General features: G+C 40.7%; 1 protein-coding gene across 1 annotated transcript in view; it reads left to right on the plus strand.

Annotated features, from left to right (window-relative positions):
- AKAP9 (A-kinase anchoring protein 9) overlaps positions 1–11,844 on the plus strand; it is a 110,600-nt gene extending 98,756 nt beyond the window's left edge. The window contains 8 exon segments of the mRNA XM_015558280.1: positions 247–352; positions 1,728–1,910; positions 2,852–3,052; positions 4,404–4,636; positions 7,516–7,595; positions 8,971–9,100; positions 9,664–9,803; positions 11,297–11,844. Of these exon segments, the coding sequence (XP_015413766.1) occupies positions 247–352; positions 1,728–1,910; positions 2,852–3,052; positions 4,404–4,636; positions 7,516–7,595; positions 8,971–9,100; positions 9,664–9,803; positions 11,297–11,331 (1,108 nt within the window). The 3' untranslated portion in view covers positions 11,332–11,844.

Here is an 11,844-nt window from a genome sequence, read left to right on the forward strand (position 1 = left end):
AGGCGTGAGGGGGGGGGGGTTGAAATTTTAAAGTTAATGCCTGTTTACATTAGGAGGTGATATTTTCTAACAGAACTCATACACCTGAAAACAAATATGTTAACACCTTGACCAGGGAGAGAGAACACTTAATATAAAGGAGAAGCGATATGTGAAGCACAGTGTTGCCCAATCCATAACATTTGTGCTAGTCAACACCACTAACCGAGGAGGTGTATTCATTCTTTGTCCTTTTCTGTTTTGAAGACTACAGTTCGAAGCAGCAGACGATGAAGATTTCATTTGGGTTCAGGAAAATATTGATGAAATTATTTTACAACTACAAAAATTAACTGGCCATCCAGGCAAAGAGGTATGGCTTAGAAAACTCTGTAAAGTATCGAGAGCAAAGGTTTAATGGAAACTATATGACTCACTTGAAACTGACACCATATTTTCTCAAGAGTTTTACTTTTATCTTTTTCTTGTATTTTAAATAATAATAATGTTTGCCTCCCCCCCCCCCAATAAAAAATAGTGAAAGCTTGAGGGGAAATTAACTTTCACTATCACTATTGAATAATTATGTTGACCTCTTGTTTGATGATAACCACGTTTCCTGAAAGATTAGTCTGGGCAGTACCCCCATGAATGTTACTAATGTTTTCACAGTTGACTGATCTGGTGAATCTTTTCAGCCCCCGTCTCTCTTGACCTCGTTGTCTCTGTGGTATTTGACACTTTTTACCTCTTCCATCTTAAAAATCCTCTCTTTCCTTATTTTTGTGTCAGTATTCTCTCGCTCCATTCTTTCTTAAGTCACCTTCATGAGTTCCTCTTCCTCCCATCCGCATCCTTTTTTTTCTCTAACTACAGCTGTGGAAGCTTATTCAGTTATGCAGCCTGAGTTCCTCACTAGGCTTATTTACTGAACAAATACTTACATTGGGCATCTACTCTGTGCCAAGGGTTATCCTGGTTATGGAGATACAGTAATTAAATGCTTCCCTAATGGAGCTTATGTTCTGGTGGACCACCTTTGTCCTGTGGTCCAGGTTTACATTTTCCGTTAGTTATTAAACATTTTACTTTGGGGAACTGTACTCCATAGAGACACCTTAGCAACCTCACAGACACATTCCAAACTGAGCATCGTTTTCCTTTCCTCTTTCCTGTCCCAACCCAGTTTAGAAAGCTGAAAGTTACCATAGACCACCTTCCTTCACTGTACTTGCACATCCAAGCATCCATCCTATGCGTCCTTCATCTTTGCATTTGTCACCTAGACTGTTGCATCAACTTCCTGATGTGTCTGCCTCACATCAGCATCTATTTTTGCTAATTTAATCTACTTTACATACTTTTACCCAAGAAATCTTTCTAACATGTAAATTTTGTTTATGGCATGCTCATGCCTAAAGCCTTTCATGGCTCTCCACTGCCCACATTTTTAGTTCTGTTGTCCTTAAATGAAGGCAGTCTTTACTCCAGCCTTCCCAAGCAACTGTAGCTCCCTAAAATCAACACACTCTTGCTCAAGCCTTTGTGCCTTTACAAATGCTGTTCCTTCTGCTTAATATATCCTTCTCTGTCTTCTTTCCTGCCTGGCAAATTCCTGCTTATCGTTTAAGGCTCAACACAAGCACCACTTCTTTATGAAATTGCTGTTCTTAGTGCCTGTCCACAGTTTGTATGTATTATTTATAAATGTTTGTACTATGCAAGCTTATGCCATTTTATCTTTCTAGCCTCACTTAGTGTCCCCAAATACGTCTTGTGGCTCATTGACTGAAAGACTACTGAGACAAAATGCTGACCTAACAGGACATATCAGCCAACTGACCGAAGAGAAGAATGATTTAAGGAACCTGGTTATGAAGCTGGAAGAGCAGATCCGGTGGTATCAACAGACAGGAGCTGGCAGAGATTATGTACGTCTGTTTCTACATGGCCACATACTAGACGTAGTGCAGAGTGACAGTTTCTGCTACCTAGTTTCAGTTTTTCCCCTGAAAATGTAGAAATATTAAGTATCTGAGTCTTAGAAGGATCATTGGAAATTGTTATAAGGGTGATAATAATAATAATAATAGCTGTTCTTTATTGGAAGCCTTCTCTCTGCCAGATTTGAGGTTTTATACATTCAGAATCTCCAAGTCTGCGCCCAGCCTTAACCAAGGTCAACTTAACCCAAAGCCAGATACTTTGCTACCTATGGAGCAACTGCAGACACATGTTAAAGAAATGTTCAAATTTTAATTCTGCCCTTGTCAGTTATATATCAGTTGTTATGTTGATAACTCAAGTGAAAGATGTCACTAAATTATTTCAGTCTGTTCTGTGAATTTAAATTTTTTTTTCATTTAAAACTGCAGAATAAATTGTTAGCTCTGTCATTACCCAACATAAAGATAGGGAAGACCTGTAAGACAGTTGTGCAGTCCAATACACAGCAACACATCTGCACAGCTTCTATAGGCTCCACTTCCTGTGCACGTGCCATGTGGTTTTTCCCCATTTCTCCAGTGCGCTATTTCAGGCCCAGACTCAACATTTGGACCCAGATGGTCCATCTGTGAAGTCTCTAGACTTTTTAAGTTCAAAGTTCTGCTAAATCTAAACACCTTCTCTGGAGCTAGACTCTCTTAAGGCTTTTCAGTTGTAAAGTTAATCGGCTCAGCAAAGGACCATATACTTAAAACTACTGTATATTCCTTAGTGTCAGTTGAGATTGGCTTTTAATGTCCCTGTTTGAGGTTGGAAAGCTGAGACTTCTTTATCTCCCATAGCAACACCTTTAATATGTTTAAATCAGGCTTTCCTTTAGAGGCTTATTCTTAAAAATCAAGTAAGTAGGCTCTGGTCTCTGCAGTCTTCTAGGTTTTCATTGAGTGGTGGTGCCAACATTGAAGCCATCATTGCTTCTGAAAAAGAAGTCTGGAACAGAGAAAAGTTGGCTCTTCAAAAATCCTTGAAGAGGGCCGAAGCCGAAGTATACAAACTGAAAGCTGAACTGAGAAATGAAGCTTTACTTCACAGCCTGAGCCCTGACTCTGAGCATGCCACTCTAAAGGTCGGACACCCTCCATCTGAATGCACGCCAAATGCTGGTTCTCTGTTTTTGCCTTGTTTCATCTCTGATTACCCTTCATTCTGCAGACTGAAATTTAGGCGGCACTCAGGCTGTGTCTCTCAGTCTCTCTATTCAGTTTTGTCATGAATGCAGGTCTCTAGCCGGTCACAGGAGCTTTGTGCTCAGGCACGCCCAGGTCTGGACCAGATGAGGCTTTATCAGTGGTCACAGTTGGCAGCACTGAGCGTATGGTCCTCCTTCCCACCACCTCATGCTCAGTAGACCAACAGAAAGTATCTTTTCAACTCCCATCAAAAACCCTGCCACTGTCAATATAGATCATCATGCTCTCTAAGGTGATGAGCCCTCTGAATAGTCTCTCTACTGACTAATAATGAATATTGTAGTAAAACTACTTTAATCCGTCAACACAAAATCCAAAACAAAAAGAAAAGTGTTTGGAATGGTTATTCCAACTATGGAGTGAACATGAATTTATGACTCTTTAAGGGACAGAAAACGTTAATGAAAAAGTTAGATAGATTAGTGACCATAATAATAAAAGTAGCTCTGTACAGTTAAATGTAAAAACTCAGACGATAATTGACAAAAATTTTTGCAATAAATGTGAATAGGGGCTATCCAAAATAAAAAGCATAACTTTAAGGTTAGTATTCAGATTCCATTGACTAAAAAGAGGCAGAAGTGTAAGGTTAGGGTTCATTATCTTTACTTTCAACTTTGCCATTAAAGTAGAGAACAGTAATAGAGTACCTGCCATTCTACTACCACTAGTCCTTTTTTAAAAATATATATTTTCATTGATTTCAGAGAGGGAGAGAGAGAGAGAAACATCAATGATGAGGGAAAATCATTGATCAGCTGCCTCCTGCATGCCCCCCGCTGGGGATTGAGCTCGCAACCCCCATGTGCCCTTACTGGGAATCAAACCCAGGACCCTTCAGTCCATATCCCAGTGACGGCAAACCTTTTGAGTTCAACGTGTCAGCATTTTGAAAAACCCTAACTTAACTCTGATGCTGTGTCACATATAGAAATTTTTTGATATTTGCAACCTTAGTATAACAAAGACTTATATTTTTTATATTTATTTTATATATTTCAATGCCATTTAACAAAGAAAAATCAACCAAAAAAATGAGTTCGTGTGTCACCTCTGACACGTGTGTCATAGGTTCGCCATCACTGCCTATCCACTGAGCCAAACTGACTAGAGCCCACTAGTTTTTTTGTTGGTTTTTTTTTTAAATAAAATAAAGGTCATCTTCCCCTAGAGAACAGTTTGAATAACTTAATAATGTCTGTATATTCTTCCCTTCTTTAAATGTAGAGAATTTACGGTAAATACCTGAGGGCAGAAAGTTTTCGGAAAGCTCTCATTTATCAGAAGAAATACCTTCTGCTGTTACTGGGTGGCTTCCAGGAGTGTGAAGAGGCCACGCTGGCTCTGCTTGCCCGGATGGGCGGGCAGCCGGCCTGCACGGACCTGGAAGTGATCACCAACCGTCCGAAGGGCTTCACCAGGTTTCGGTCGGCTGTCAGAGTGTCCATGGCAATTTCAAGGTAAAGTACTTGAAAACAAATCCATTTCAATAGACTCTCTAAAGCAGTGGTTCTCAACCTCTGGCCCTTTAAATACAGTTCCTCATGTTGTGACCCAACCATAAAATTATTTTTGTTGCTACTTCATAACTGTAATATTGCTACTGTTATGAATCGTAATGTAAATATCTGATATACAGGATGGTCTTAGGCGACCCCTGTGAAAGGGTCATTCAACCGCCAACGGGGTCGAGACCCACAGGTTGAGAACCGCTGCTCTAAAGGGATTTGTTATTTTTAATCTCTCTTTTCTCTGCCTGTGTGCTCCGTATAGTCATATGGTATAGACATGTCCTAAAACATGCCTGCTTCTTTCTCAGTTTCCATCTTTTAGCAGGGATACCTTATGTTGTCCTCTCGAGACCCTGGGGAAAGGGCCCTTCCAGATGCAGGCAGCTGGTGACTCAGAGCTGGCACATCCAATCTAGACTGTCTTTTTTTCCCTAAATCTGAATAAACCCTTGAACTCTTTCAGACATATAAATAAGAGGGGGGGTGGAAAATTACTTAGGCTGTGACATACTTTCATACATACTCTTGGGGCCCAGCTACAGAAAGCCCTAACTCTGCATTCAGGCCAGATAGGAGTCTTAGGTCATCGGACTCTGCTACTGCCCTCATCCCTCTCTCTAGCAGTTCCACACTAGGGTCACCAGTACTTGTTCTGTGTCTGATTGCAGTGGAGTTAGGACCTGGCCTACTGCAGTCCACTGACCTGAGTGGTGTATACCCAGGCCCTTTTATTTCTGTAGGAGCCAGACAGTCCAAAAGGAATTTGTTTTTCCAAGTGTTCCTATCTGGTCACATCTGATGCATCTTCAGCGGTTTTGCCCCCCCCCCCCCAGCCACCCCGTTTTGTTTTGTTTTTATCTATTTCTTTTTTTGAAAAATATGACTTAGAACTTTTTTTTCTTTATTGATTAAAGTATTACATATGTATGACTTAGCATTTTTTTTAATATATTTTATTGATTTTTTACAGAGAGGAAGGGAGAGAGATAGAGAGCTAGAAACATCAATCAGAGAGAAACATCGATCAGCTGCCTCCTGCACGCCCCTCACTGGGGATGTGCCCGCAACCCTGGCACATGCCCCTGACCGGAATCGAACCCGGGACCCTTCAGTCCGCAGGCCGACGCTCCATCCACTGAGCCAAACCGGTCTCGACGACTTAGAATTTTTTAACTAGAAGCTGTCTGAGATCACATAGCCCAGAATGTCATTTCACAGACGAGGAAACTGAGGCAGGGAGAGGTTGCAAAGCCAATAGTAATAGAGCTGGGACAACCAGCCAGGACTCCCAAGTCTCATCCATGTCGGTTCTCTAAAGAGAGCTCACATTTTACCTTGTTCATGGTCTGGATTCTCCCTGCCTCTGCTGCTCCACATTGTAGACATGTGGTTCCAGTTCTCCCCTTCATCACTTTGTGCACCTTGTACAGAGTTAAGTGCTGGGAGAGGCACTGATGAAAAGTCATAATCCCTGCCTACATCCCCAGAGGCAGCTCACTTCCTTTTGAGAAAGACCAATGTGCTCATAAGTTAGAAGACGCTGAGAGGTCTCAGGAGTTAACCATTAATTTTTATTAGAATTTGGGAAGTCTCCTTGAAAACCACTTGCCACTGAAGGACTTCATTCTACCTCCCTTTTTTCCTTTTCCTCTTACATGTTCATTGTCTTTTTTTTTAACGAAATCTTTATTGTTCAGATTATTACATTTGTTCCTCTTTTTTTCCTCCTATAACTTCCCTCCACCCAGTTCCCACCCCACCCTCCTCCCTCACTCCCCATCCACTGTCCTCATCCATAGGTGCACGATTTTTGTCCAGTCTCTTCCCGCATCCCCCACACCCCTTTCCCCCCCGCAAGGATAGCCAGTCCACTCCCTTTCTATGCCCCTGATTCTATTATAATCACCAGTTCATTCTGTTCATCAGATTACTCACTTGATTTTCAGATTCACTTGATATGTTCATTGTCTTTTGACCCTCCTAAAACTGAGCCTTGAAACTGATTGGAATTATGAAATCAGAACTGGTGCTTCAGAAAGCTGGTCGAACAGAGGCAGAGCTGCCTCAAACAGATTGTCAAACTGCAGCGGGAAGGCCGGGGAGGGTTGGGGGGCAGGAGGTAGGGGGGTAAGAGATCAACCGAAGGACTTGTATGCATGCATATAAGCATAACCAATGGACATAAGACACTGGGGGGTAGGGGAGGCCAGGAGACTGTCAAGGACGGGGGGTAAAAAGGACACATATGTAATACCCTTTGTAATACTTGAAGCAATAAACAAACAAAAAAAAAAGAAAGAAAGAAAGCTGGTCGAGCCAGGACGAGGCAGGCAGCAACTTGCTGCAGCGTTCTTGACACTGCCACCCTGGTCCTGGGAAGGCAGAATCTCCTCTCGTCACTGAGTAAGGCCTCCTGCTCGGCTCTCCCAGTTCAGCTCACTCTCACTGCCAATTTAAGGGTCTATTCCGTCTGCCCTTCAGTCTCCATTCTCTTCTCTTTTTATTACTTCTCGCCCTTTCTTTGCCCATCCACTTTTCTCTTTTCAACTTTTGCTCCCCATCTCTGCGCCCCATTGACCCCTAAAGCCATCCTGCTGTTGGCCTCGCCAGAGACCTTTGGTGCCTCTGGGGAAGCCCTGTCCTTCTGCTCCAGTTCGTTTTGCCAGAGACCCAGGGGGCATTTGCTTCGTTTTAGATTAGGCAGCCATGTGATCTTGAAATTTGTCCTGCATTCATATTTAAATGTATGACTTGATTTTTGTGTGAAGTGTATACTTATACTCTACATTATAAATAGGCTGTGAAATTTTTTCTGGGCTCTTTTCTAGAATGAAATTTTTGGTTCGACGGTGGCATCGAGTCACAAGTTCTGGTTCCATCAATATTAACAGGGATGGACTGAATCCAGGTGAAGTCAAAATAGAATTTTTTTCTCCTGTTTATGATTGTCTAAAATTACTTCGTGTGTAATACCTTCCAAATAATGTTCAAAGACAGAGAGAGCCCTTATAACTCACAGAGCTGGTGACCTTGCTATTTTAAAGAATAGTAATAGCTGATTTTTGTGGAGTACTTAGTCTGCACAAGGCCCTGCTTTTACCATGTGTCCTCCCTGTCCTGTGATGTGGGTGCAGTTACTATTATCACCTCACAGATGAAAAACCGGGGCATGAAGAGCATTGGTCATTTGCCCCAGGTTACCCAGTAGCCAACATCGAACCCTGACAGTTTGGCTCCAGAACCCACGCTCCTTACCACTGCATTTAAGGCTCTGGATCAAGATCGGATTGCTCTTCTCAGCCATATGGACAAGTTATGGTGTAAAGTTCTTACAATTTAGCAATATTCAAACAGGTTTCTGAGTTTACCTATGGGTTATATAGTAATGATTGATAGTTGAAGTTACTTCTCTCTACACCTAGAAAGGGAAACAAACATTAGGGCTTCAACATTTCAGGCATAAGGAAAGGCGTACACAAAGTTACAGACACACAATAGGACTTTGCTATGTATTGCTAAGCAGTGGTTCTCAACCTTCCTAATGCTGCGACCCTTTAATACAGTTCCTCATGTTGTGGTGCCCCCCAATTTCATTGTTACAAATTGAACATAATTAAAGCATAGCGATTAATCACAAAAACAATATGTTAATTATGTATGTGTTTTCTGATGGTCTTAGGCAACCCCTATGAAAGGGTCGCGACCCACAGGTTAAGAACCACTGCAAGCCACCTGTACATTTTCTCCCAGTAGCTGAGCACCAGAGAAAGAGGAAATATATTTAGTATCCTAAGTAAAGTGTTTTTAAAATATGAATCTAAGCTTAAATTGAAACAGCTGAAATTTGTATAATAATGAGTTCTGTGTTGTAAGTAAATCTTGATTTCCAGCTTTTTCTAATAAAGTCACAGGAATGGCTTGGCTACGTTAGTATTTTTTTACCCACAACCTCTTTTCCCCTAAACCTGTGGTCGGCAAACTGCGGCTCGCGAGCCACATGCGGCTCTTTGGCCGCTTGAGTGTGGCACTTCCTAAGCCTTAGGAGTACCCTCATTAAGTTAATAACAGTGTACCTACCTATATAGTTTAAGTTTAAAAAATTTGGCTCTCTTGCCGAAACCGGTTTGGCTCAGTGGATAGAGCGTCGGCTTTAATTGAAAATAACTATAAATAGGAGACAGTGTGGTACAGTATAGTAATCTTCTGAGTCTTCATCTGTTTTGTAGAAATTTTTCAAGAGCTTGACATTTCTTTTGAACAAGGTATGTCTGGGATTACTTTAGGTGCTGAAAAGACTGACCTGTTTTATCATTCTCCCGGTGGACTGGAGCTGTACGGAGAGCCGAGACATACTACATACCGCTCAAGAGCAGATCTGGACTACCCTAGGTCTCCTCTTCCATTTCAAAATAGGTAAGAATGTGATAAAACCTTCCTAGAGTGGTTAAATATACTAATACTAATAAAGGGAAGTGTTAGGGCTTTGACTTCTTTGCATTGAAAAAGCTAAATGTATCTTCAGGAATATGTGATTTGCATAATCAAAGGCTCAGAATCAAAAATAGCTTTTAGATTTGTAACTGGTTTCCAAGGGTATAAGAAACATTTGATCAAGTGTTGTTTAGTAAATGCTGTGGGTTAGGCATTGGGAAATGTATTTACTAAAATTGATAGTCTGTGGACACTATGACAAAACCTCTCCAGTCTGCGTGACAAGATGCAGTTAGATAATAGACAGCATTTATTGAGGACCTATGTGGCAGGCAGTATACTGGACATTATTGTGATGACTTCATAGCTGCTGCTTTGCGTTTATTGAGGCGTTTTTTTCACTGTACAGCTCAAACACTGTGGGAGATACAGATCAGGCCATGTACAAGTGGTCTGCATTTTGAGAGGGGGTGGAGGCTGGTGGGGAAGTTACTTACCTTGTTTCTGGATAATTTGGACTCATGTTTATATTTTGGATCCCATAGGTACCCAGGCCCTCCAGCTGATTTAAATCCTGCTTCCTTAGCATGTTCTCAGCTTCAGAATTATGACCCTGACAGAGCCCTGACAGATTATATCACTCGGCTGGAGGCCCTGCAAAGGCGCCTTGGAACTGTACAGTCAGGTACTCTCAGCTTAGCCATAAATTGGCAGCACCGCACTGGCCAGTATGCTCAGTAGTTAGAGTGTCAGCCCAGACATTGAAGGGTCCTGGGTTCCATTCCTAGTCAAGGGCACTGCCTGCATTGCAGGTTCTATCCCTGGTCCTGGTTGGGGTGAGTGGGGTTGGGGAGCACAACCTATTGATGTGTCTCTCACATCAATGTTTCTCTCTCTGGGTGGGGAGATGAGAGGAGCAAACAAGGACTTGAAGCATTTAATGCAGCCATTATTCATAGGAGGATCTTGTGCTTTTATGTTTGCATAAAACATACCCCATTAAAGACTGTAAAAATGACCTTTTATTTCTCTCTGCTCAAAAACACAAAAATGTCATACTTAGTTATTTCCCTGTTCATTGTGGGAAAACCTTTGTCCTGTCCCCCTTCACTCTTGATTCAAAGATTTTGAATCATTTTAATTTAATATGCTTTAAGTCAACTTTTATATTTTCTTTTTTTTTAATCTACTATTCCCACAAACTAGATAGGACTAATAGGTTATTTTAAGTTAATAGTTTATCTTTTCCTATAAAAATCACCTAACGCAAGAAACTTGTATTGTCCTCGTTAGACTGTGGTTTGGTTTGTGCTTTGCCTTGAGCATCCAAATTTCACAAGACTCGGATTTTTTTGGTCATGAGTGTATTTATTTACTGTCCACTTGGTGAAAATGAGGTGGAAATAGGTTTCTTTTGTTTGCTTTTATTTTATTGTTCACAGTATTATAGATGTCTTCTATTTTCTCCCTTTTTGACCCCCTCCACCGAACCCACCACCCTACCCCCAGCATTCCCCATGTTGTCTGTGTCGATGGGTTATACATAAGTATTCTTTGGCTAATCTCTTCCTGTCCCAGCTCCATCACTGAGATCTGTTATTCTCCTTAATGCCTGGGGAAAAGTATTGACTAAAATTGATAGTCTGTGGACATTATGAAAAATTGTTGGGAGATAGGGTAGTACGGTACATTAACCAAACCCCCTCACTGAGATCTGTTATTCTGTTCCATGCATCCGTACCTCTGAACCTATTTTGTTCATCAGTTATTTTCATTAGATTCCGCATCTAAGTGAGATCATATGATACTTGTCTTTATCTGGCTTATTTCATTTAGCATAATGCTCTTCAGGTCACAAAATGCAGGTTTTGAAGTCCCGAAGATTTCTCAAGAGGTGGGAGGTATAGAACATTCAACCTTCAGGGCACTTTAAAGAGGACCTTAATTTTAGTCAGATCTTGATACAGAGCCTGCCACAGTGACTTTTAAATATATATTCAAAATCTCTTCAAGTATGAACTTTTTAGGACTATAAAAAGTATTTTTTTTATTTTTATTTTTTTAAAGTATTATTTTTAAATGGAGGATAATAGTAATCTTCCCTTCATAAACTATTTAGTATGGTACAGGTAGCAATCTAATTTGAAATCATTTACATATTCTGGTTTTCTCTTCTAGGTTCCACTCATTTTCATGGTGGCATGAGAAGATAATCCTTTGAAACATCATGACTCAAAGTGATTTTAAGCAAATTCCCTTTTGTAAACCAATGGTTCTTTTGTGCTTTTGTATTGCGGATATTCAATGGGACCAACATGAACACAGCTCATGATTGTATACAAATCCCAGCCAGTACATGAAAACAAACTGGAATTTGTACATATAAGCATTGTGTATGTATTCATGCACAATAATCGTTCAATTACATGTGTATTTGTGGAATGCTAATTTAAATGGTTAAATTATAAACCTGGTGTATTTATCAAATGGGTGAAAAGATTAAACTTTTGCATATTATGACACTGCTGAATGTGTAGCTTGAGGTGTCCTGCACTTTTCTTATAAGGCTACTGAAGTTACCTGTTTCTGCCTAATATATTTGCTACTGGTGATGATGACAGATATCACTTGTAGAGACCTATTTTTGTATAATGGTAGAAGTTTTGAATTTTATGGGGTATTTTGTCAAGTACTGAAATAAAAATGACTTCACCATTTTAACCATA

This window comes from Myotis davidii, unplaced genomic scaffold (genome assembly GCF_000327345.1).
Source record: "Myotis davidii unplaced genomic scaffold, ASM32734v1 scaffold187, whole genome shotgun sequence".
In the NCBI taxonomy this organism is placed as follows: domain Eukaryota; kingdom Metazoa; phylum Chordata; class Mammalia; order Chiroptera; family Vespertilionidae; genus Myotis; species Myotis davidii.